The sequence below is a fragment of the Cygnus olor genome, chromosome 1, assembly GCF_009769625.2.
Source record: "Cygnus olor isolate bCygOlo1 chromosome 1, bCygOlo1.pri.v2, whole genome shotgun sequence".
Classification (NCBI taxonomy): domain Eukaryota; kingdom Metazoa; phylum Chordata; class Aves; order Anseriformes; family Anatidae; genus Cygnus; species Cygnus olor.
In genome coordinates this window covers 7,958,777-7,986,491 of record NC_049169.1, presented here as the reverse complement: position 1 = coordinate 7,986,491, position 27,715 = coordinate 7,958,777, and the positions used below count along the sequence as shown (strand labels likewise).

The window sequence follows — 27,715 nt, the reverse complement described above, 5'->3', positions numbered from 1 at the left end:
GTCACTGCTTTGTTTACAGCTCCTTGGCCACTTATCCATCTACGTGATAGGATCCAAAACACAGGCTCCATTTGTTTTATGAGCGGGTTTTCGATGCAATCCAACAGCTCGTGCTTTATTGCAGGCCAGACTTAAACAACATGAGCTGTAGTCCCCCATCTCCTGATTTGTCTCTATCAGAGAAAGCAATGAAATTTATCTGACATCATTTGTTCCAGTGAAATCCGTGGTTTCACTATTAGCTAGATAATGATTTCTCTCCTCTGTTATTTGTTACACTGTTTTAGTCAAGGTTATGGGCCAGTGATATCCAAGGCTATATTTTTTCTTTTTTTTTCTTTTTTTTCTTTTTTTTTCTTTTTTTTTTAAAAAAAAAATGGTAAAGCATTTTTTCCCATTTCTCAGAATTTCCCTGACTCATTATTGTACTGAACCCTTTATATACATAAATTCAGTGTTTGTTTTCTAGATTCAAATCATCCTTCCAATTATTTTACAAGCTCGAAACCACCCTCTAATTATTTTCCATGCAGGTATTTCGCAGGTTGGTATCTCTCCATCATAAATTACTTAAGACATGATCAGTAATGGAGTTATTGTAAGGTAAACATTATTCTCTGTCTGTAAAAGCTTTCTCCATTTCCTTGATATTTTGGCCAACATCACTGCCCAACATCACCTATTTTACATAATACACACAATTCATCATTTTTGTTTGCTGTTTTTCCCCTATTAGAGATGCCTCTTTAGATCTTCATCTGGTTGTTTACCTTTCCCACTGCAGATATTTTTAACCTCGTGCTTCTGTTATACCATTGCTCTTATTATTTGGTTCTTTTTCCGAAGAGCTCCAGATAGCTGGTCCATGATATTTTATGAAAAAAACTTCCATCTTTTTACCACCACTGGACTTTTCAGCTCCTCCCCAGTTTCCCAAGAAGAGCACAAGTGTCCCTGCAGAGAAATCCCTGATGTAGCCCCTGGAGCCAGCCCAGCTGTGCAGAGCTGGACACCTGCAGCAGGAGGTCCCAGCCCCACAGAGCACTCTGACCGTGCTCAGGAACCCCCCGATCATGACCTGCTCCAGGCTCAGTAGTCCTATTTTGCTATGTTCAATCTTTGTTTTCTTTTTCTGGACTTTTTTCCAAGCGTTGCTGGGTACACATCTCATAGGACAGCATCTTTCCAGTGCTATGTTGCAACACGCCATACCAAAACGTCTATTGAAATAGGTCACTAGAGAAAAAGACAACAGCAAAAGACAACAGCAGCACAGCCAAGGCTGCAGACTCACTTCCAGCCATTCCCACCCTGTCCCTGACAGTGGAAAATGCATTGCAACTTGAAGAAAATTCATGTGCAGCTGTCTGGTAAATTGGGAACCATTGCTATCTCTTGAACTGGATGGCTTGCTTAGCCCTGGTTTCCTTTTAGATTCCTGTACATAACAGCTTCACTATATCCTGGTCCATTTTTACCATTTTAACCTGCTAAAGAACCTATGACTTGTGAAACCAGGGGAATAAGACTGTCATATCCACCAGAGGCTTGGTCACTGGATGACAAATGAAGAGGGCAGAGATTATTATTCATGGCAGGAATGTACACGGCTTCCAGGCCAATGGGGACTTTTTCTGCCTGACATCTAACCAAATCCAGAGAAAAATATAATGGGAATTTTGAACAGAAACAATGTCTTGAGTCACGTTTCGTACAGTGATGAAGCTACTGAGCAGTGATGATTGCCCACAAGACTGTCTATTCAGTAAATCTGAGCTGTGTCTTTCTCTTAGAAGCAGTAACCTTCATTTAGTGACACTCACTTCATTAAGGACATATAGAGCCAGGCTTAATGACTAATGGCCTCTACTCAAGCAAGTCATCCCAGTGACTTCAAACTGCCCATGTGAGCCAGAGGTGCCAAAAACCAACATTTCTTATCAAATGATGCTTTCAAACATATTAACCTTACTGCAGCTGTTCTTTAAAAAAGAAAAAAAAGTTAAAAAATTGATGGTGAAACTGGGTTGTCTAGCAAAGGCTGACAACCTGTGGATTCCCCTTGGCCACAAAAAAGAATGGGAAGCCACATGGTAAGGCCTGCCTATAGCACGGGTGGGTCTGAGCACCCCCAGGTTAATATCAGTGGCCTTCCTCAGGTGTTACGGCCCCCAGGTGACATCAAACACTAAAAGCAGCCTCCTTTTGGGAAGTGCCCTGCTCAGGTGTCTCTGTCATGGAACCAGAGGCTGGACCATCCGCAGCATCCCCCCTCCTGTCCTGCTGCCTGCAGAAAGGGAACAGACATCAAATCCCAAAGAGGCAGCTACCTTTTCCACAAATCAAGCAGTATTTTTCTTAGGGTCTGTAGAGCTAGCAGGACTAACCCTTACCCATGTTTCCTTCCTTGATCCTCCTACTAGAGACTGCTGAAAAATTGTGCGTGTACCCTTGCTTTTCTCTGCAACACCATGCAATAAGATGCAGGAAGAACATGCTCAACCCCACACCCATTCAGCAATTGAATTTGCTGTTGAGAATTTAATTATGGATAGCAATCAGCGCAGCCAAATGGGATGTGACTAGATGTAAAATAGGAGTAAGAGTGAAGCATAGGCAGTATGTAGCAGTGTGTCTCTTCCTACACACTGCACTTCACGTGCATCCCCAATTGAAGTGCTTTATAAAGTACAAGGATGATATTGTGCCACACAAAAAGGATGCACTTTAATTATCTACAAATGACCACTTGGATTCACCAAAAGTAATGTTGCTTTTTTTTTTTTTCATTTTTGCTACAGAATTTTGTGCAGCACACTAGTTTTAACGTGTTTTTTGCTAATTAAAATGTATGAACATTTTCTAAGCACACATTACCCTTTAAGTACAAGACTACATTTCTATTTCCAGCAAAGATCATTTTACCTTGACATTTCTAATTAAATGAAAAACATTGCTCATAGAGATAATAATAAATGAGCGTGCAGATGCTCTTTTCTGCACGGCAGAAGGGAAGAGGGAATTACTCATGAATACATACCCAAATGAAACTCCTAGACCTGTCCACAACGTGCACATCTGGGTACAATAACAACTAGGGATTCAATGACTCACTTTCCACCCACTTTTCTCCAATATCCTGTCTAATCAATTATATATTTTAATTTTCCTTTCTGAGCAGTCCTGCAATGAGTATGACCAAAATGTGTACCTAAGAACAAACACTGTTGCTCTTGGAGCCATAGGTAGCTTTAGAAGTCGACTTAGATTGCACATTAGCTATAGCTATATGCTTTTCCTTGAACGTGGGAAACTGCTGTAAGTGATCAGAGATATTCCCATCATGTCACCAGCTCGATTACTCATAATCGTATAGGAGTGTGAGTCAGGACTGCGACTCTCTATTAAATGTCTTGGGAGGGGGCTAAAGATAACTGACTTATAAACATCCTGAGTTTCACTCTTAGTGATTTCACAGCACAGACTTTACGCTTCAGCTTTGCATTAGGAAAAGACATGTTCATTAATGCTTAGAGCAAGCACTGGGAATAGAGCTTACAGCTTCTGATCCTCCTTCTGCCACCAGCTTGAGCTGTTGTGGGGCTTTGAGAGAATCACTGTGCCACCCACCTAAATCTCTGCATCTTTAAGTGCCTAAAAGCATCTTTTTTAAAGTCCTTTTCTACAGAACATAGGTATTGCAAGATACAAGCATTCATGCACCCATAGGTTTGTTAATGCCTTATAGTATGCCAATGTCTTAGTATGCCAATGGTCAAGGGCTGCAGCACATGGTGTTATACCTCACTTCTGAAAATATGGAAACATCCAATGCAAGGTGCAATTATTTATAGGCTGCTTGACTTCCTGACAGTAATGCAGGCTTCATCCCCATTCGCTAGTCAGAGAAAACAAGCAGGGGTAAAACCTAACCCAGAGAGGCTGTGGGGTCCTTGGTTATCTTCAAAAGCCACCTGAGCATGGTCCTGGGCAGCCTACAAGCAGGTGGCCCTGCTTGTAGGACCAGATGGACCCACAGGTCCCTTCCATCCTCAGCCAGTCTGTGATTCCATGAACCCATGCACTTCTGATGGGTAAATTCAGCTGCAGACCCCAATTCTCCCAGTTGCAGCAGGATCTTGCGTTCCCCTGGGTACCCAACAGCTGGAATCGACCCCGCTGCTGTCCAAATCACAACAGCAGCTCCCAGACGGAGCCAGCTCCTGCTCCAGCAGGTGAACATTGACCCATCAGCATCAACAGGAGCTGGAGCAATGCAGAAAATGACACAATATCCTTCTAAAGGAAAATTAATGCGGAGAAGCCTTGCTCCAAAGAAACGTTAGTGATGAAGTGCTAACACAAAGCGTGTTATTTAACAACGTTTCATTTAGCCTTACTGATTGGAAGGGTGGTAAGGCAGCAATTTAGGATTAGTCACAAAAGTGCATAATTAAAATTTCACTATGGATTCATCTAAGTATCCAAAGTACTTCTTATCTGAATGTTCATTCTTGTTGGGATTACAGAGCTCAACACTCCTATCAGTAATTCCAGCTCCTACTTAACTCACCCAGACAGGGCCAGCATTTATATGGGACTTTGCCTAAGTCTTTTCTCTCTCCTTGGCCATGCCAGCATGGGGAAAGGAGGGAACACTTAAGCACTGTCGTATCTCCTCAAAATGATTAGCTCAAAGACCTGGAGACTGATTCAAAAGGCAATATCCAATAATGCGGAGCCATCATTAGGTCTCCAGTTTCAGTAGCACGTCACTTAATCCTAAAGGCAAAATAACAACAATCTGCAAACAATTTCCCCTGTCATTTTATTTTATTACCGGGGATTCTTTTCCAGTAACAGATGAGGACCAGGCTTCACAACTGCTAAATCCCTCCTCTGCTCTAGGAAAAAAAAAAAAAAAAAAAAAAGAAAAAAAAAAGGCAAATACTGTGCAACCTGCGTAGAAGGCTGAGAAACTTTTCTGAAAATGTTGATTTTCCTCTTTTGTAGAATTAGAGGAAGAAATCCTACAAGACCAAAACAGCAAGGGGAAATAACAGCTTTAACACTGAAATTGCCCAAAGGCAGGAAAATGATGCCCAGTTTTAGAGGGGAAGCATTGGAGATAAATCAGTGAAATAATAACTAGAAATGAAGAACCTTTAGACCGTCAGCATCTCTTTAAAAGCCCAGCTAACTAATCCCCTAACGAAGAGATGCAAGGTACAAAGTTGTCACTCTCCCTTTAGCTGTAGGGTTTGGGAAACAGTGGGGTTCTTTTACAACAGATATTTCAAACATCTTCCCATCCAAGCAAGGTGCTTAGGTAGCCCCAAGCACACAAACCCTCATGTGCTTTGCTTTCCCATGCCCAGCAGCAATGGGGCTGCCCAGACCCTGGGGACAAAACTGCTCCTCCATGGCTCAGAGCTGCTGATGGTGCCCAGGGCATGGGTACACCCCTGGGCAAGAAGAACCAGAGCACCCAGGGTGGTGGAGAGACACCATCCATCAGGGCCTGGCACTGGGATAACGTTAACCATGGGGCCAGTTGCAGGGCTGAAGCTGAAAATCAGCCATGCAAGGCAATGTGACCAAAACTGAAGTTTTGAGGAAATTTGTGTTGTCCAGGACTTCCCTAGCCCCATGTGGGTTTATTTTCCTCACTGTATCTCTGAAGGTGGAAATTAAAATCTATTTGAATTGAAAAGAAAGAAAACTCTGAAAGAATTCCGAATTTGTACTAAACACAGCTGAGATCCCATTAGAAGTTATTCAAGGTTTTGATCAAAAAAAATAACATGGTAATAATATTTTAACAGGAGGCAAGCTCCTGCGAAAATTCAAACTTGCTTTAAGAGGCTTGCTTTTGACTTCCAAGACAAAAATTGTACCTCCTGGCTCACATCTGGCAGTTTAATGCAGGCAGGTCAAATAAAAGGAGGGGGAATGCTGTTCTCAGTCGCATCGCTTTCAGAGAACCCCATTTCTAAGGCCCAGCTTTATATCTCCATCTCAGGCTCTCGCCTGTGTGCAGACTTTCAGTCTATAGTTTTGGGAACCTTAAGGAAATACCATAACAAACAGATGAAAAAAACAAGGATATAACTTTCAGAGACCAAGCTAAGCCCACACTCATTTCAATCAGTAGCAGCAATCATCCCACCCATTTCAATGGAGACTAAACAAGACCAACATCAAAGCCTTTGTAAAACTCTTCCCCTCTTCTCCCCAGAATTTGGGACATCATTTTTTCCATCATTAAAAAATCCACCATAATTAAGCCAAATAAAATGTCCTGAGCAAATTCTGAAACTTTTTCTGACAATGTGCAAGAAGATGGCAGCTGGAATAGGATGGGGACCTAGGCTGGTACCGCTCTCCATCAGATTTCCCTATGGTACAGGAGGTAACAGGTACAGGAGCCCTGTAATACCAGGTGGCATCAGCTAAACCTAGAAGCATGGAAACATTATTATGCTGGGGCTGTAATGGCCACTTCTCAGAACTGTGCACCAAATTGGAAGAATTGTTTATGAACTGTATCTGGATACACAAACAGCAGTAATTATTTTTAGTCTGTAAAATAAAGCTAGAAGAAATCTACTTTGCTACAGAGCCCCTGCAAGAAAATATCTGTAGTTTATTGTGAGGCACTGGAGCATTGCCAGATGAGGCTCCCATGTGTGTACCACAGACAGGCAAGAACTGGTCCCCCACACAGCCTGCAATTGCTTAAGACTTTTCTCCAATAGCACCAAAACTCATTGATTTTTTTTAAATGAATTTTGAACTCAACTCAGTGAATATCGGACAGCAGCAATTATATGGATTCTCCTTTCACATAAACAACAAGTGCTTTCTGCTCTGATTCCAAAACATCTTTCGGATGCCACTGGGGGAAATGAGAACAGCTGTACTCCCCATACCTCCGAACTCACTCTTTTTCCCACCTACAGCCTGACCAGCTCATCTAATCCGTCCTTTCCCTGCATCACTGTCGGTCAGCCAACACAGCCCTCACACCTCTCAGCCCATCAGGGAGAGGGGACTTATGGTGAGAAGACGCCCTTCCCAGCCAGTACAGCTAGCAAGCCCCAAGCTTGTCACAAGCCTTTCTAAAGTAACTTGTGCCTTGAAATCCAGCAGCATTCACTGGGTTAATACAAACTTTACGAGCAGGAGAACATAAGGAGCTGCCTAGTTAAGAGAACTGCATGGCTAACAGCCTATTTAGATAATGCAATTGATTTTATATATATGTAATTTAGTTAATAGAGTAACTGTATACAATTTGGGAGGGAATGGATGGGCAAACTAAATGATAATCAGCCCATCCAGCCTCCAGCCAGCCAGTCTTCAGGACGAGGGAGCAATTCAAATGGGCTCCACTGCCCAGCTCATCCCCCCTTTCCCCACAGCCCCCACTCCTGCCAAGCAATGATGTACCCAGTTCTCACTGTCAGCATCTCGCCACAATTTTAATTATTGTTCTCCCAGTCCTGGATTACCTCTAATATTTTGCTAACTTTGCTACCTGAGATGTGTCAAACTTTTCAGGATTCCCAGCACCAACCAATGTATTTGACAGACTCTCATCTAGTGTGTCAATTCACTTTTCAGGATTCCCAGCACCAACCCAATGTATTTCTGACATACCTATATCTAGCTATCATCCCTAAACACTCGGTGGTTTTGCTTGTCCTGATCCAGACAACCTTTCTCCAAGGGTTTGTGGTCTAGATAGCACGTTGGATTTGACTGTGAGGCCAGATTTTACACTTTCTGGCCTTAAATAACAACTGCTTGGGAGGGGGTCAGCTACTTTGACACAGGCATTGTCTTTGGCACAGAGCAAATAAATTGGTGCAATCATTTTGTCACAGTTCTCCCACAAAACTCTTTAAAATGCTTTATCCTTTGTAAAAAGGTGCTGAATGCAATAAGCCAGAGTCAGACTTTACTTGTAATAGACTTGTCAGCAGTACATTGGCTTACTACAGGGTAGCGGCATGTTATCTTCTGTCTCTACGAACTAACACAGCCTTTCATCCCTATAAAGCTCTACAAATATTAAAAGAGCCCAAAGGAGAGTTCAGAGTCTTCCGTCTTGAAAATTAACCTCCATGAAAATGAATTCACTGTTCTAAGTCCCACTCACACGTTATACACTTCCAAGAGAGGACTTCCCCCAGCTCTCTAACACTGCCACTGTCCACCATCGTTGCTAGATGAACCCCAGCAGAAGAGGGATAGATCCATCTTATTTAATTTCAGACGTTTACAAGGCATGACTTGTCAACAAGCACACAAGGAGAGAGTACTTAGTATGGGATAGGTGGGATACAGCTCAGAGACTCTTCCCTCTCGCAACACCCAATTTTCCTACACTGCCTGTAGCAGAGATGTAAAGGTCCAATACTGAAAGTGATATTTATACCAAGACCAATGTCAACAGAAAGGTGGAGAATGCCAAGCTCCTCCTGGCAATAGGACGGACATTTCCAATTTTAATTTTCCTCTTATATTTACAGCCAAATAAATACTCACAAAGTGAACTCACAAAGGAAGAATGGCTGCTATTACTACTAAGCAATACATGTCAACTGTCCTTCACTATTCACAACAGGAAAATCATACAGTTTAAGGGTTATCTATGAAGGGTTTATTGTTTTGTTTTGTTTTAAGAGAGCCTCACTCTCTACAAGCAAATCAATGCACATGTAATAGTATTTGAAGTTTAATAAATACACACAGATCTTGATGCATGGCTAAACTTCTTCAGTGACACTTTCACTATCTCAGTTAGCAAATCTGTGATTATTTCACAGTACCCCACTGCTTCACATCATTTACCTTCCACACAGCAAGAATCAGCTTCTCCAGGAGTTATCAGATCCCACTGTTTCCAGACCAGAGATACCACATTTTCTTGAAGTTATCTCTTTTAAAACAGAAAGCCCTGTTCCAATGTTCAAAACAACTATTTTTAAAAGTACATTTTTTTCACTTGTTCTTGTTTTGTGACAACAGGTCTTCAGGTGACTGCATGTGCAAGTTTCTGGTGGAGAACAAGGTCACAGTGGTACCGGGCACACCGTTGCCTCGAGGCAAAAAGACCGATCCCTTCAGTGCCATGCCAAAGTAGGATCTTAGGGCTTAAACCTGAAATATAGAAGTCAGTGAAAAATTCCCACCAGCTTGAAAGATGCGCTAGGCTTAAGGAAAAAAAATGTCAGATTCAATGACATTATTCATGATCCCATGCAGCCCCGTCAAAAATAGAATTAATGGGCTACAGCCTTTAACTATCAATATTTAATCATCCTATCCATAGCTCAAGTACTTGCCTTTGTAACTGCTGATAGTCTGTTCTATATCCACTCTTTGATATCATAAAAAAAAAAAAAAAGACGTGTAGCGCCTCATTATTTTGATTTCATAATATTTTCATTCACCCACTGTCCTAAATTTCTAGGTTAAAAAGTGAAGAAAACTCGCAAAATCCTCACATTTTGTTGTTTAAATATTGCTATTCAACAGCCACAGCACAAAGCAAACTACCAGCCTTGCAGAGGGAATCATCCTACATTGACTCCATGTGCCACGTTTGCAAGGAGTTTCCAAACCCTGCTCCAGCCAAGAGCTGAAGGTGATGTCCACGCTGCCTACTGATGGCTCTTCCAAGCCCACCCATCTGATGACACTCATTTGTCTTCCCCAACAGCAAGGAAAGCTTTGGGTAGTGGTAGAAGGTGCTCCCCAAAGCACTATGAGATGCCAGGTGCCCCTCACCCACTCTCTACAGATCAACTTCCAGGCATGTCAGCAGAGATCCACCGACACAAGGCGACTTCTGTACCCAAACCAGCTTTTGTTTTCAGTAAAGTACATTGTAGTGCCTATTAAACACAAACATCAACTATACGGTATGTCTTATGGAAACATTGCGTGCATATGGACACTATATAAAGCCACCTACACGATCCCAGTACAGCATACTCTAATTCACACACATTGGCACCGTGTAATAAACCAAAGCACTCTCCAAGAACAAGATTCGCGTTTCACAGCAAATATGGTTAGGCTTTTTATTCAGAGCTATGGAGTTATTACAGTGGGGAAGGCCTGACAGTATCAAAGTTGATCACGGGTCTAATTATAACTTTTAATATGCTGGATTTTATTCATTCCTCCTCCTTTCCAACCTTGATGTTTTATCCCCAGCTATTCATGGCTTAAGACTCATAAATGAAAGAGAAGCTCCTATTTTTTAAGTATATATGCTGCTGACTGTTGCCTGTTCAGAAGGTAATTTGCATACAAAGAGTTCAGGGTATTTAATGGCCCACAAGCAAATCCCAAGAAAGCCATTACCTATGGTACCTGCAGAATCACATCAATATCTTAAAGCCACAGGGAAACTCACTGAGCTTCTGTTTGTGAAGGAGTCAAGGCCATCAGGAGGCTCCAGACCTGAGACACCAACCAGATGAGTCAACTGCTTCAAGACAAGCAGGTTTTGGCCCCCAGAATCAAGGGAAACCTGCTCAGGAGGTCTCCATTCCATAGAACTACAAGCTTTCCCCAGGCCACCCTTGAAAATTCAGCTTTCCATTCTCCCAGACTATTTTTTCCTTTTCGTTTCTGCCCCTCTCCCCTCTTCTGCATGCTTGCATGAATGTTGTGCCCAATTACAGCAGTTCCTTCAGCACCAGCCAAATGAACACGCTTCTTGTCATGTCTTCTCACAACCTTTCTTTATCAGATGTAAGATAAGATGCTAAATTTGGGCCCTTTTTGATCTTCTCAAAATAAAGGACGTGGTGAAATCCCTACCTCGGGCACTCCTGAGAAGGTGTAAAGTCAACAAACTAGAAGTAAACTGTATATAAAACAGTTGAGTGGGGTAAAACACTTTACCTCAGAGAGGACCTAGGCTGATAATTTCAGTGGGAAAAATATCTCTATGCTCATGAAAAAATAAGACAGAAGGAGCAAACATTAAAGAAAATATTACAGTATACTTATCTATGAGGCTCCCCCAATCTAAGTGAAACATTTAGGGCAACAGAAGCACTTTTGGACATGTGTAAGTACATCCTAGAGCCTGTGCAACTTCTTCCATATGGTCACTACATCACTGAGCCATGGCTCTGAACCAAGTTTCACTTCTGGAGTTACAGGAGAATAAATCTTCAAGGATTCAGTTAACAAACTATCGCCGAACCGCCCGTCTCATCCTGGCAGGGTTTACGGCAGGTTCATGTGGAGCAGTAATCCAATTTTACAAGTCGTCCACTTTAATCCAGAGAGGACCTGAACTATGGCCAGATTTAATCATCTGAGGAATCAAGGGGTCCCGTTTCATTGCATTTCCTCTCCAGTAACAGAGTCCCACAGCAGCATCCTGCCCAATCTGCTACACAAATTAAATTTTAAAAAGCATATAAAAGGGCATCACAAGTAGCCTGATAAAGTCAACTGAATACACAGCACAAAAGAAGTATTTTTATAAAAACCCACAAAAGACAGCATGAAACTACCACCAAACTGACTTAACATTTAAATATTTTTAAACATCAGTAAATGCATTTTTTTTCAACACTGCACCTAAAGTTAAGTCTTCAGTTTAATGAAAACAAAAGGTTTTAATTCAGTAATATATCTCAGTTATGTCAGAGTACTGTCTCTCTGCAATTTGCAGAATTCCCTGACCTTAATACAGCACAGTATATCAGCATAAACTTCATGTTAAATAATTAAAAAAAAAAAAAAACTTTGGTGGAATTATTCATGTGCTTAAAAACAGGCATATAAGTGTTTTGCAGAGCTCCAGCTCGCCCTTCTGCTGTTGGTTATCAGTTCCTGTCAGGTGTGGGGGGTTTTCACAGTGCATTAGGTAGCAGGAAAATATTAGAAAAAGAACAACATTGTTATTAGAGGGAAGTCTGGGTTATGCTCCCTTATCTAATCTTGTAGCATTTTTATGCCCTGTCACCTCCTCTACAATTTCCTACCAATTGCATTCACTTCACATTTCCTTTTCTCCTTTGAGAGACGACATTATATGGGAAAACATCAGGTAGCTCTCTGGCTTGGGCAGGGCAGGAACGGGGTACAGCCATGAGAAGCCCAGCCCTCATTTCCTTGTCATTATTTACACAGTTTTGTGTACTTTTGGTGTGTTCCTCACTCAGGACATGTGGACGGGTAGGTCTGGCTCACTTCTGTGCTCAGTTTTTTGCTTTTATATGCCGATTCCCTCAAAGGCTGAGCTTTAGGTACAGGGATAGGCTGAAAGGAACCTTCAATGTGGATGGGATTGTGCCAGTATTAGCCCAATACAAGGGATCTCCACCAGTATATACAATCCCTAAAAGAAGAGGGATAAGAGCTAGAAAATTAATCACTTCTGTGACTAATGATTTTGCACTACAAGTGAAACTCACGTAATTGCAATAGAAACAGTATTTAAGCAAAGTAGTTGCATTGACAGCAAACCTGTTTCTAACCAGGACTTTTAACTGTTGTATGTACATGCAGTATTACAAACCAAGGATTCGATAAGGAAGAAAGGGTATGCTTCTTTTGCAGAGCCTAATTAATTCTTGGGGAAAGAAAAATATAAATATTTTATTGAGTTTTATTGCCAAAGCTGTATTTACTTGTATGAAGATCAGGACCAGATTCTACTTTTTAGAAACATGAATTTCACCAGGAGCCTTTGGGGGTTAGGGGAATGCAAAACCAAAACCAGTTCTCTTCCCTGATTAGTTGGTTTTCAGTATACTCTTTGCTGCCAATTTCACACAGCATTTTATTTGTTTGCTGACCAGATGGCTGCATATTTTCAAACAGGAGAAAAGAAAAAAAAAGAGAGAAAAAAAAAAAAAAAAGCAATCCACAGCAAAGAAGACATCTATTAGTTGAATCTTCATCAATCCCAGAAGGCAAAAGCAGGGACTGGGAGAATGAAGAACCACCCAGTGTAGAAGACCAGGGTTATGACCAGCTAATGAACCTGAAGGTGCACAAGTCCATGGGACCTGATGAGATACATCCATGGGTCCTGAGGGAACTAGCAAATGTATTTTCTAAGCCACTCTCCACCATATTTGAGAAGTCGTGGCAGCCCGGTGAAGTTCCCACTGACTGGAAGAGGGGAAATATAACCCCCATTTTTCAAAAGGGAAAAAAGGAAGACACAGGGAACTACAGGCCAGTCAGTTTTACCCCTGTGCCTGGCAAGATAATGGAGCAGATCCTCCTGGAAACTATGCTAAGGCACGTAGAAAATAAGGAGGTGACTGGGGACAGCTAGCAGGGCTTCACTAAGGGCAGATCAAGCCTGACATATCTGCTGGCCTTCTACGATGGGGTTACAGAGGGATAGGGGAAGCAACTAATGTCATTTACTTGGACTTGTGCAAAGCATTTGACATTGTCCCACATGATATCCTTGCCTCTAAACTGGAGACTTGGATTTGATGGGTAGACCACTTGGTGGGTAAGGAAATGGCTGCACAGTCGCACTCAAAGAGTTGTGGTCAGCAGCTCAGTGCCCAGGTGAAGATCAGCGACGAGTGGTGTTCCTCAGGGGTCAGTACTGGGACTGGCACTGTTTAACATCTCTGTTGGTGACATGGACAGTGGGATCAGGTGCACCCTCAGGAGGCTGGCCAACAACACCGAGCTGTGTGGTGTGGTCAACACGCAGGAGGGAAGGGATGGCATCCAGAGGGACCTGGGCAGGCCTGAGACGTGGGCCTGTGCAAGCCTCATGAGGTTCTTGTCAGAACCCTTGTGAGTAACATTTTGTTTCAATAAAATATTAAATTTTAAACCTCAGAAAATGGAAGAACTCAATTTACAAATAAAGGACTAGAGACTTATATTCAGTGATGAGTATGTTGACAAAAACAGCGCCACAAGTGATCAGAGGCTGGATCCCCTCTGCTCTGGAGCCAGGCTGAGGGAGCTGGGGGTGTTCAGCCTGGAGAAGAGAAGGCTCCGGGGAGACCTCACAGCGGCCTGCCAGGGCCTGAAGGGGCTGCAGGAAAGCTGGGGAGGGACTCTGTGTCAGGGGGTGTGGTAGGACAGGGGGGAATGGCTTTAAACTAATAGAGGGGAGATTTAGATTCGATATTAGGAAGAAATTCTTCCTCTGAGGGTGGTGAGGCCATGGCCCAGGCTGCCCAGAGGAGCTGTGGCTGCCCCATCCCTGGCAGTGCCCAAGGCCAGGCTGGATGGGGCTTTGGGCAGCCTGGGCTGGTGGGAGGTGTCCCTGCCCATGGCAGGGGGTGGCACTGGGGGAGCTTTGAGGTCCCTTCCAGCCCAAACCATTCTATGATTCTATGATACTGAACTTTGGGAATACTGAATGTTTTAATGAATATCCCAGTTTTGCCACCCAGAAAATTAAAAAAGACAAAAACAAGACTGATGGCACCTGTAGCATCAGAGGGAGCTCACGTCTGGGAGGTCAGGAACTTCTGCCTGACTTGCAACCACTTGTCCCAGAAAAGGACTATGCCCTTTGTGAGTGCTTTACTGCATTACATGTCTGAAATTACCCCCTTCGTTGAACAAAGCAAGATCTTAAATCACAGCCTGACAGAAAAAATACATAGCTGTGTACTTTTATGAGGAAATCTCATCCAATATTTCCCTCTTGGGTTACCTCCAACCCCCAGAGTACGTTTCCACTGGAAGAATAACTAATAAATAAAACCCACGACAAGCTAACTGCCCAAGGCTGCCTGAGCTAAGCCAGCAATGGAGAAAAAGCAGCTGAGGTTTAACATGGCCATCGGCTGCATTCGGCTCCTAACCTCTTCCCTGCATTCACGCTGCTAACCCCAGTCAAATTGACCTTCAGTAGTGGGGTCCAGCCAAGCGCTGCTCAGTGCACACTTCTTCTGATGCGCAGACTTACCCACAGGGCTAAGGCATCTATAAATGCAAATTCATTAGCGTTTCCAGCAGCCAGATGGTGCCTGGAGCTCCAAGCTTCCCTCTCATGCAAGACCAAGGCTGGGGCTGAGATGTGAGGCGGGGGTGACAGCAGTAGGCACAACTTGGGCTGCAGCACAATTAACTCCCCTTCAAGGGGCAGGACCACGCATTATCGCTGCAGCCGGATCAGTCAAATAAATCAGCAGTGACTCACCAGCCCCCAGAGCGGAGGAAAGGCAGGACAAGGAAGAGATTAGAGTTGTGCTCAAGCACGGTTTCTGAGCTGTCCCTTGCTATTGACTGTGCCCGCAAGATATGATCTAGTCTACAACATTAAGAAATGCATTTGTAGCTGGTTTTCCTGCCCGGGTAACACAGTCAGCCTGTAATCATGCACTCTGTAAGCAATCATAAATTCAACACCCTCCTTTTCACACGAGGAAAATAAATCCAAATACAGGTCTAGCCCATTTGACAAACAGCCCCAAGAAATCACAATCCGATCATTACATGCAAGCTTACAGTTTTAATCCTGTATATATCATAAACAAAAATTTACATTGGCAGGAACTTGGTGTTAATTATTCCTCAGATAGGAAGAGACACTGCTGTGTGATAACACCCCTTTGGAGGAAGCTGCCATAAGGCAAAACAATAAAGCTCTGCTCACAAATAGTTCCCCAGAACTAAGGACCAAAGCTGTGCTCCTGCTGTGTTTCCATTTTAATTCAGTCATTCACAGGCAAAGATTTAGGTTCCTTCTCCAGTGTAATTAGGCCATTGTGGAGACCTAGCTGCACCACTGTGATATCCTGGCTTTATCAAAACACACTTGCCCTTGCAGCTTGCAAGCAACCTTGGAGCTTGTATAACAGCTACTGTAATTCAGTTACAGCAGAGATTGATTCTACTGATGGGTCTAGATTCACTTTATATTACTTTAGATAACTAAAAGTTGGGTGTCTACTTGACATCCCTCAGTAGTCAATAGAAAAAGATGGGCACATTCAGCAGAAAAATCACACCAACCTTACAGGATGGGAAAAATTAGTCTTGAAGGGTGATTATCACTTTTGGCAATTAGACATCTAGGTCAGCCTAGGTACCTAACTTCTGCAGTTAAAAGTGAGATAAGTCCTGTTCATGGTATGAAATGCTGGCTCTGCCCAGTGCTCGGCTGTACCCAGGACCCCAGGACCTCATGCTTGGACTATGCATGGGTCACTAGAGCAAGTTTTCTGTCTCCACTGATTTTCTGCTGTCCTGAAGAACTATGAGGGTGCTACATGCCCTCCTAATGTGGTAGGTACTCAAGTAGCTGGACTCAGTTAGTCATCCCATGGCAAAATTGCCTCTACTCACCTTTACTGTCTGAAATATCTCCACAGTCTATTGAACCACACACAGACTCATTCACACAAGCATTTGGCCATGAGGCACCGCTGGTTTGAAGATGTAACTGTTCTCCTCTCCAGTCACAGTGCTTGAAATACCAGGCTGGCGATATTGCAGCCCAGTGAAATAAAACACTGCTGTCATGAAACTCAGTGTATGTGTGGCAGGTCCTGGGGTAGACATGAGGACTTCTGCTGGAAAACTGCTGAGGAAGTCGGACACAATGCCGTTTACCCACTGCACCAGTTATCATGGGCCAAAACCATGCTAGAGAACATGCTAACCAAACACAAGGCCTGCCATATTTAACAGGACAGAGGCTGCCTGTGAAAGCAGAATATTGCCTAAATAATTTACTTTTATTTCCCATGTGTCTGGCTCCTAATGAGGTGCCGCTGGGTCTCCATCTGACTCTACAGTGTAAACACTGAAGGTGAGTAATGGCAAAGTTTGTTAACCAAATTGTGCTTTCAGTACCAGCCACATAAAGCCTTCCGAAACCTTGAGTCAAGCATCATTGCCTATGCCCCATAAAATCCATGCAACTTATTCAAGTGCCACAGTATCTTAAAACATGATGCAACTTAGCTCCAGTTCATTTAACTTTTCACATTTTCCAACTTCTCTCTGCAATCCTGAGTGGAAGCAGACTTACCTTCCTCCCTTCCCCTAATGAAAACTATGATTCCTGCATAAGCACACAGCGGGCTTTGCAGAAATCTTTTACCTCATTTACTAAAGCAGTTCAGCAGATTAGCAGATCAGTATCACAATGGACAATGCTGCAAAACAGCTTTCTTTTTAAATTTAAAAGCTGGAATTAAAAATTAGATGTCTCTTCAGAGAAGCCAGTAAACATGTAAGCAGTGTTGGCATTAAGTGCAGTTAAAAATACTGCAAAAGTAAAGGAGAGGGGAATTGATTACTTTTCACTTTATGGCTCGTCTTAGCTAAAGTGAATGGGAATCTGACCATCAATTACAGCTATTTCAGTAAGGAGGTAGGGCTGAAGGCTGAATTATTTGTGATGCCTGGTCTGTGCATCCCTATAAGGATCCCTCAACACGAACGGGACACGTTGCTTTGGTGCAGGATTGAGCAACACCTTTAGACCTCCTGCCTCTTTCCATGCAAGGGCTAATATAGAGCTCACTGGGCTTCCAGCCAAAAAAAAGAAAGGAGAATTCAGGGTCCTGGTGACTCCTATATTCAGCATCCAAAACCATCGCTAATCGACAGAGTCACCCTGTCTGCTCTTCAGCTGGCCAGGGTTCAGGTGTTATTTGAGCAGCTCTAGGGAAGACGGCCATTACCTTACTAACCAGGACACTTGACATTAGTCACAAGGCAAGACAAGCTGCTCATCAGCAGGTCTGCAGGGTGGATGCTTGCCAAGAAAGGTGCAGTGCTAAGAGCTGAATCATTTCTCCACTCCAATTCTACTGAGCAGCCTCCCAGCATCCCTGAAATGCACATCAGGTCACATTCCCTTCATGCAAGCATAAATCCTGCTGTAAAGGAAGCTGATTAGGGTTCCTGTTTCTTTCCTTCAAATAAATGTCTGATTATTTCTTTTTTAACTTGGATGAAATAAGACCAAACAAAAGAGAGAAGAAAAGAACTGTCTTGGGAAATCTTTCTTCTTCTTCATTTGCTTTAAGGAACCACAGTGCTGGGGATTAAAAGGAGCCAACCAGAAACAAGCAGCATTTGATCAGCGCTGTTGACTTGCCAGCAGGAGGGAGCCATGGATATAAAAGCCTGTGAAAAAAAACATAAGCCATCCTTTTCCGACGCACATCTCTCAAAAGGCACGGCTCTACCCTTGCATGTTTTTTAAACCCAGCCAGTCCATATGAGGATTTTCCTTTGAGAAACTTCAGAGAGCAAGAACAAAACCAGAAGGATTTCATATGCTGCAAGAAGCACTACAGGAAATTAACACTTTGAGAGTCAACAGCTGAGCTCTAAATCACCTCTACCCTTCAGTTTGCTGCTGGGAGTCGCCACTTCACAGTATTTTCATTTTCTGGGAGTGTACATTCACTGTACACACTGATTCTTCTACTATTAAACACCTATTGTACTTAATCAACCCAGCAGCAGTTATGTTAATGGCAGCTTCAGGTTTTGCACTCCCTGTTGCTTCTTTCTTGAGCTTGGTTATCCAACATATTTCAATTTCCTGACTTTATTTGCTACAACGAAAATATCTCTAAGCAAGCTCAGGATAGTTCCAAACTCAGAGGAAAAGCTCATCCTTTCCCCAAAGCAGGTTCTTTTTTTTCATCAAATTAGATTATAAGATTAGCATTAGTAACCCACAATGGCAATTACTGAATAGAAAACAGATGTTTTGGCTGTGTCTACCCTGGTAAATAGAAAAAGGCCAGGGATCTGCCCAGTGTCATGGACTGGCTCCCCCTGCTTACGTGAATCTCTTCTCCTGATGGGAGAAGGATGGGTGTAGACTTTTACCTAGTTCCAAACACCATGATCCTGTAGATCATCCTGGAAAATATTTGTACCTCTAAGATGGAAGGAAATCTAAACAAACAAAAGCTGAGCTTCCCAGCATTTTCACCACCAAATAATGAAGGTCCTATCTTTTTTTTTTTTTTTTGTAGGCACTTTCCAAATATCTTCAAATATCACCATAAACCATTTCTGTTGCGTGCTGTACTCCTTGACCATAAAACATGAGGGGATAATGCTAAACCAAGTGGCTGAGTGATTTGCCTTCTCTTTGTAGCAGTAAAAAATAGTTCGTCAAAGAAATCTTCTAGTTGGGAACAGCCCAAAATTTGAAATAATTGTTATTTCATTGAAAGCATGCCTTATAGCCAACAAATATCCCTTTCCTTGCATCTCTGAAGGCAGAAAACACAACTCCACAATGGAGGACAACAGTCCAGTTCTTCTACACCTATACCTCATTTTCTTCTTGTTCCTCCACCAGAAAATAGTCTCCTTGCCATGATCTCAGTGTAAATCCAGAATGTGACCACAGTTTTGTATTCCACAGCCAAAACAAGAGAGGACCAGCCTTGTGCTTGGTGAGTCCTAAAGGCCCACTGGGGACTCAACACTGAGTCATCCCTGCCGTACATCCAGCTAAAACCTCATCTTTTTCCCTCTCCCTCCTTTTTTTTTTTATTTTTTATTTTTTTGGCAGTTTCATTTTCAGCCAAATCAGCATTTTCTCCAACTCATTGCTGGGATCACCAGCACCAACACAGGGGAGCCAGCAGCTCAGCTGCACTCGTCATCTTCAATCACCTTAAATCGACTGTGAGCCCTTGTCCCAAGCATACAGAGATTACTGTCTGGCACTATTTATAAAACTGAGCATCACAAAGCTTTTGAAACAAGGTCATTATTAGATTTGGTTGATGATTTGTAAATTGAAAGTATTTTCATTAAAAAAAAAATAAAAAGAAGAAGAAGAAGAAGAGGTTGTCAAGAAAAGGGTTTTGACCATTTCACTTCTTTATACAGATTTTCACATTCAAAAGACTGAAAACCAAAAAGGTTTTTATTACCAGCAACCGAAACCTAAACAGATTTTCAGGCCAAGAGTAATAGCTAAAATGCTACCAATGAGGAGCGGGAGAGACACTCTTTTCCGGGCAGACAGAAGAGTCAGGAAAGACACGGCCGTGCTGGATGTCAGCCCAGCACCTTTGCGGTAGCAGCCCCTGGAAAGACCATGACAACTCTGGGGGACATGTGGGACCTGTTCCCTGACACCCCTCAAACACTGTTTGTTTCTTACCTCAAGCATGAGGGGTTCAGGCTGCCTTTCTTCTTACTACTCCTGATCTATTCTCCACTTTAATTTTTTTTCTACTTAACTTGGGCTCACTGCTTCCTTCAACAGGTGTTGATAGTGACTTATGCATATGTATAGCATATGCATGTGTAGCATATGCACGTGTAGCGTTCCCCTGACACAGGGAAAGCCTGCTCTAATTGCATCTCCCCGTTGTCCACAGAGTGAGTCCTTCAAGTCCTGATGTGATAACCTCCGGCTCTACCCCGTGGTTGTTACAGTCGGTGGTAGCCCTGTCAATGGCTTAGATGAGCACGGGGTCAGACGTGGAGGCAAGGGCAGATCCAGTATTTCTGATACTGGAAATCCTTCCAGCAGATCCAGTATTTCTGATCCAGGTCCTCAGCCAGCATAAATTAATGTACAGCATGGCCAAAGCTTTCCCAGCTGATGCCCAGTGGAAAATGTGGCCCAGGTGGGGAGGGCAGCTGCCCAAATCAACATGCAACCCAAATCTCGGCACACACCCCTCCCAGCACCCAGGACTCCCAACACAACGTTGTGCATGGATGTGTCAGGAATACCAGCAGAGCTTGTGTCCCCACTCACCATCTCTAAAGCTACAAAAGCTTGGAGATGAGACGAAGAAGGGAGACGAAGAAGGGAGATGAAGAAGGGAGACAAAGAAAGATCTCAGGCTTCTGTACAGAAGGTAAATACTCATCCTGAATGATCAAGTAGAGCTTGATGGTGGAAGTAGTGCAATCTTTTCTTGGTTTAATATCTACTAATCTTTCGAGTTTATGGTCTGTTATTGCATCTTCTATTGTACCTAATTTTCTTATTCTCGAGTCATTACGACCACGGCTCACTTTCCATTTTTCAAACTACTATCTCAGGTTTCAAATTCAGGCACGGCACTGGTTTCTCCTGTGCTTCCCCCCACCTCTTGCCTTGGTCTGCCTACATGCTATGGCGGTGATGCTTTCTGCTGGGGTACCTAGGCCTTGGTATCTGCCTTCTCACCTTTTATGCACGTTTCCACTCCATCGACTTTATTGTCAGCAGTTTTATAGCACGGTTATTGCTTTTCTTTCCTCATCTTTATGATCCTCTATCACAGTGGCAAATGGAAGCTGTCCATTTCTCATTTAATCTCAAAGACACGAGGCTGCATAAGAAGAGGTGATAAAATTAATATGAACTGTCTAGGAATCTTCCATGGCTTCTTCTGCTGAATAGGAATTGCTCATAAATTAGGAGTCTGAGACCCTTCAGGGTGTTTAGAAATCAGGGAATACAACACCAGGTCACCCCACCAGCTGGTACAGATAGCTCCTACTTTGCTGCCAAAATAGCCAATGCAGATGCTTCAGAGAAAGGGACAAGGATAACAAGAAGGGACAGTGACAGAACCTACTGGGAAAAAATTCCTTCCTAAATGTCTAGTGATGAGCTAATCCCTTCAGAGACTTCAAGGCCAGCAGAGACTAAATCCCAGAGACAAAGAAGTTCCATAGGCTGTTTACAGCTACATGAAAATAAAAACATATCCTTTTAATAGTAATAACATTTAGCTTTACAAAGGCACAGAGAGCCTTTTTAGTTCTACCTTATCCTAAAGACTTGCATCTCTTTAGCTTTCTCTACCCTTGCATTAACAAATGTTTTTCTTTTTCTCCTTCCTTTGAGTTATTCCCCTCTTACCTCAACAGCATCTCCCTCTGCTTTGATCACCGCACGTTTATTAACCAATTATTGCACAAACACAATTATTCACAGTTCCCAAGCACTAATGATAAGGCGCAAGAACACTCTTACATGTTTTGTCTCTCTCTCTCTCTTTAAAATCACTCATCCAACTTATTTCACCATCACCCATAGGATGCTGTACCTGCAGGGCCGCCCATCATGACCCCAGCCCTTTTCCCAAGCAGGTACAGTTCTCTTACAACAGAGCAGTGCCTAAGACACTCGGATTCCTTCTGGCAGATGTTCCTGTTTTTCCTGCTAGCATATCTTTGGTGACAGGTGTGCTGATTTTATCTAGCTCTGTTACATAACATCCTTCCAAGACTGACACGTATCTCCTCTCCATCCTTAATATGGAAAGACAGAGTTTCACCTTGCTTCCCAAACTGCTTATCTTAGTACCTATTATCTTGATTTAACATACTAATATACTTAAAATACCTCATACTTAACTTAAGTACATCCCATTTTTTAACCTTTTCTCATCATGAAAATGGACATTATTTCAACATCGTTAATCCACGGCACCTGACCCAGTTTCTCTCTCCTTAATATTTCCTTGGCTGTGTCTTGCAAGTGATGTCATGAAAGATTTTTTCATTGTCCAAATAAATTATTTCTATCGCTTCTATCTTCTCCAGAAATATCCCAGCAGACTAGTACAAAAATACTTTCTCATATAGAAGGCATTTAGCATTACCTTTTCTACTCATTCATTTTATAATCCTGTACCTGGTTTGCCTGCCATTATAGTAGGCAGGTAAACCATCCAATATAGCAGCATCACATTTATTACATTCATCAAAATTATATGTGTCTGCTCTCACCCTGCACACTGACTTAGAGTCAAAGAGGCTATATGAGAGAAAACATTTTTGCTAGCAGCTCAGATACTTCTTATCCCTCTTTGCAAACAATTTGGCTGAATGGGAAGTAGAAGAGTCATTTTTTTACAAAAACAACAGAGGGAAAGGAATGATTAAATGAAGAAATGATCCATTTAGGCTGAGTATCAGCCAAAATGTCCTAAAAGAAAAATGCATTCAGATTTGGGAGAGCCTCTAAGGAGAAGCCAACGAAGACTCATTCAATTGGAAAGTTTAGAGAAAGCATCAGGCAGGCAGCGGAACACGAGGCGTAATAAAAACACACCCTGCGGTGGCAGGGGGATGGGCACGAATATCTCATCATTCCCATCATAATAGCTGAACACGTACTCAATGCCAGTGGAAAACACGGGTGTCATCAACTCCCTGCGAAGTCAGAATTTATGCAACACGTGAAACGTTTGCATCAGTATCCCATTCATTGCTGGCACAAGCAGAAAGAAGTCACCGAGCAGTTATTCTCATCCTAATCGAGTCACCAGCTGGCCAGAAGCACAGGATACAGCAGCGGGTCGGGCTCCCCAGCTCCTGCACCCCACAGGGACCCCAATCATCCAAGCCCAGTCTGCCTCCAGCTCTTGGGGTCGCACCCAGCCCATCTTCGGACGAGCTGCCAGCACCACAGAGCTCAGGGTAGAAATGGGCATCACCACTGGGGATGAACACTGGTATGCAAGAAGCTTGTGGCTACATCGATGTGCTCCACGAAAACCACCCACGGGAACATCCATTCTCGCTGCTTGCACATTTGGTTTGCAGCACAGACATACCCTTCCCAAATGCAGCGTGCTGAACTACTTCTGGCCCCAACAAAAGAAAGCAATGTCAAAAAGGTTTCTGGAAAGTGACATTGCGACACGTGATTATCGTTACTATCTGTGTTATCGGAGCACCGCGGAGCCTCAGGCACAGCCGGAGATCCCACTGCTGCAAATGCTGTACCAGCGTGGAAATCTCACAGACTGTCAGATAGGCATATTTCTTATAGCACAGAGGAGAAAGAAAAACAAGCTGTCAAAGAAAGGGGTGAAAAAAAAAAAAGTGCAGCTAAAGGCAAGATCCGCTATAGATTCACAATGAACTACCTGCCAGAGCATTAAGCCCTGTGCTTCTCATGCCTTTTGGGTACAAGCCAGTAAGTCTTCCCCCAGTCTTCAAAGGGCTGTAATAATGTTACAGGCAGTGCTTTTTCATTGTGAGTCTGCTCAGCCCAGAGTCAATCACAACAGGAGAAGTTGTGATTTTAAAGGCAGTACACCCAGATCACTCAAATAAGGCCGAATTACAACAAAAAGTTTGGAGACTGACAAATGACAGCCAGGCATTAGCTGTGTTTTACATGAACCACCAGCTTTGTTCTTCCCTTTTGCAAATCAGCTGCTCTGCCAGCCTGGTTCTTTGCAAGCTGTTTTTATTTATTTTATTTTTTTTAAATCAACCCAGACATGTTTGCAATTATATTCCCTGGGATATACGGTTGCATGGGTGCACACACACACACCAGCACAAGTTACGTGCAGCTCTTTCACCACGTGAGCGAGGGAAGTCTCTGTCTCAAAGGGTACATAAGTGAAAATTTAAGGCAAAACAACATTGTCCATCCTTCTGAAAAGGAGGGAAAAGCACTCAGGTCCAGATCCGAAGGGGCACGGAAATGGGGCCCCGGCAGAGAAATTGCAAAGCTCAAAATACCAGCTGCACCCCTCGGGTACCCCTGCTGAGACTGAGCTGTCGCCTTTAACCTTCTGCAGAGCTTCAGTCTCTGAGCAAAGAGGTAGGATGAGAGCAGCCCTCACGGGGCCTGTTTTCCTTCACCAGCTGCGAAGGCAGACAGGTGATATAAAGCAGGTGGCTCCATAACCCCCCTTCTTTCAGGATGGCCAACATTTAGCAGAAACACACCCCAAACAGCCACCGATTTGGGCATCCCACATTTCCCCGTACTGCGGGACTTCCCACACTAACCTAACCCCGAGCTCTCCCAGTGAGGGTCTGCTGCTTGGAAGGCAAAAAGTAAACATCTGAGAGCCAAAGAGGGAATATTCCCGGTGCTAGGGATGCCCTCCCTCCCCACAGGGAGGAGACAGGGGCTTCTGCACCTCCAGCTGAGGTCCTAGGGTGTGATAGCCCCCAAGCACGGCTCAGGACCCTCTGCCCACTGTTCCATCTGTCTGGGGATATACATCTATTTCTGGTTAAATACTGCAGCCCCAGTAGGCGAGGAAGCTCCGAGAGCATCCCCAGAGAGGTAAAAGAAGGGGACTGATCACTGCCAACCACCTCACAGGTTTCTGCTTCTCTACAGCCGTGCCCCAGCCACCGAGCACAGTTCGGGAAGGTGGTACACAGCCCCCACACCCAGATTTAAAGCACGGGAACGACTCGGTTGCTCTTGAAAAGCAGCAGAGAGGATCTCCCTGCACGTAGGGATGAGGACGCAAACCCTGGAGCAGACAGGGGCAGCCTCGGTCCCCTCCATCGAGGTTTGTCCTGGGCTGAGCACCCCAGACCCGTAGCCCCAGCCCCACGGCTGTGTCCCTGCTGGGTCGGGTTTGTACAGCAGGAGAGAGGCAGAAAGTTTCTCTGCCCTTATCACACGTGTGGCTCAGCCTAGGACACCCCCGGGTGACACACTGGGGGGGGGGGGTTGGGACAGCTTGACCCCCCCACCCATCCCCTTTTGCACTGATTCAGGGCAGTATTTAGAAAAGCAGCGAGCACCACCCGTGTCCCTCTGGTGTGGGGTGGGGGCGTTGGGGGGGGGGGGGTCTCGACTATTTCCACGCAGGGGAGGGAGCAGCAATGATTTTGGGGGGGGTCGGACCGGCAGCCAAAGGGGCAGCTCCAAAGGGGGAGCCCCCGTACTGCGGGGGGGGCTCAGCTGCTCGGGGGGGTCCCGTCTCCTTCTATCATCCCAAAGGGTAGCCCTGGGGGGGGCGGCAGCGATCCCCATCCCCATCCACACCCCCAGCCCCGGGGTGCCACCTTATCTATGGGCAAATCCCCACCCCGAAGGGGGAAAAAAATGAGGAGGGGGAAAAAAAAAAAAAAAAAAAAAAATCCCAAATCTCACCTCTTGGCAAGGCGGCAGCTGCAGGGCGGCAGCCTGGCAGCCCAGCAGCCAGCAGCACAGCCAGGCGGTGCTCCCGCACCCCCGCTCCGCTCCGAGCCTCCGCATCCTTCGGCTCCGCATCCTTCGGCTGCTGGGGGGGGGGGGGGGGGTGTCACCGTCCCCGCTCCCTGCCGGACACCTCCTGCCTGCCCCTGCCTCCGGGAGGGGCTGGCCCTGGCCCTGAGCCCCCCCTGCAGCGGGGCATAACCCCTGGGGAAAGGGAGGTGGGGGGGAAAGGGGCTGGCACGGCGCTGGCACGGGTGGCAGCGGCACCGCCGGCCGCCGGCTGCCGGCTGGAGGCACCGCCAGAGCCCGGAGGAGGGGCCCGGAGGAGGAGGAGGAGGAGGAGGTGGAGGAGGAGGAAGGCAGGCGAGCAGCCAACCAGGCAGCCAGCGCAGGCGCGTGCTGCCGAGGCTCAGCCAGCCCAGGAGCTGGGCGCTTGCATCCCCCCTTCCCCGGGTTGTACCTTCCCCGACCCCAAAAGGGTCTGGGGGGGAACCGCGCTGCAGGGGGAAATCCCCCCCATGCCCTGCTCTCGGCTGCTCTGCTCCCACCCCCGTGTGCCGGGGGAGAGCTGGCACCCAGCTCCCTGCTCCTTGGGTCCTTGCACCGCCCGGGCACCCCACGGAGGTGGGTTCCCCCCCGACCTGGGATGCGAGGTGGGATGGAGAGGGGAACTCCAGGTAGGACGCAGGGGGAACTCCAGGAAGGATAAAGGGGATCTCCAACTGGATGCAGGGGGATCTCCAGCTGGATGCAGGGGGAATCTCCAGCTGGATGCACAACAGATCGCTCCCCTGCCCAGCAAAGTGTGACAGTGACCCTTCTCCATAGGACGGGAGAGGAGCAGCTCATTCACAGCCTGACCCAAACGCACCCCCAGAATGACGCCGACTTCTCCCTCTCTGGTTGCATTTCAGCCCCGGAGTTTGTCTCCCCTTCCCCAGCAATGCCCACCTACTCATTCCTGACGAAGTGCTTTAGTGCTTCAGACACTGCTGCTCACCCTGCCTGGCATCGCTGCTGTGCGCACACACGCTCCTGCTCCCTCCTGCCCCTTTCCATCTCCTACACAACCAGCAACACCCAGCACAGCCACAGAGCGCCCCACGTCACCAGCACAGCATGTTCCTGGCCCTATTGATCCACCTTTTCTAACTCCAATACATAATGCTTTTTTTTTTTTTTTTTGTACTTCTGATTTGTTGAGTGACTTTTTTTTTTTTTTTTGGCAATTTTACTGCAATTCCTGCTCACTGTGATCCAGGTTTGACTCAGCCTTTATTCATCTCTAGAAGGGAGATCAGGAGGAGAGGAGCGGAGTCAGATTTTGACTGCGTTGTGTGACCCCTCTCCCTGGCTGGTGTCATCACTGTGACTCCACGCTCACACAAAAACAGTTTCATTAAATCTTTGCTTGTCATCTGAGGACCTTGCCGGAGCAGCCTGGAGGGAGCTCAGTGATGCTCTGCAAACATCAACGAGTTTGAAATTTCCTTTTGTTCTCAGCACTGGGTGGGCTTTGAGGTCCCTTCCAACCCATTTGAATAGGGTCTATTCAAACAGACCCTATTTGAATATGGTCTGAAATGCCTGTGAGGTTAAATTCTGAAATTACCTGAAGGGAGCGTGGCAAAAACTCTGCAGTACCCAGTAGGCATGAAGCCTGCAAATAAATAAATAAATAAATGGGAGCAGGGAACAAAAAAAAAAAAAAAAAAAAAAAAAAAAGGATACTCATAAAAATTAATCAGCTTAGATAGACATATACAAATGAGGCAGAGGGAAGCAGTGCAGGATTTGGGAAGCATCATGTAACTATAACAGAAAAAAAAG

At 44.8% G+C, this 27,715-nt stretch overlaps 1 protein-coding gene across 1 annotated transcript in view; it reads right to left on the bottom strand.

Moving 5' to 3' along the window:
* ELAPOR2 (endosome-lysosome associated apoptosis and autophagy regulator family member 2) overlaps nt 1-26,194 on the bottom strand; it is a 102,384-nt gene extending 76,190 nt beyond the window's left edge. Inside the window, exon 1 of the mRNA XM_040548038.1 lies at nt 25,841-26,194. Within this exon, the coding sequence (XP_040403972.1) occupies nt 25,841-25,960 (120 nt within the window). The 5' untranslated portion in view covers nt 25,961-26,194. The remainder of the gene's footprint in view (nt 1-25,840) is intronic.
* Nucleotides 26,195-27,715: the final 1,521 nt, after the last annotated feature.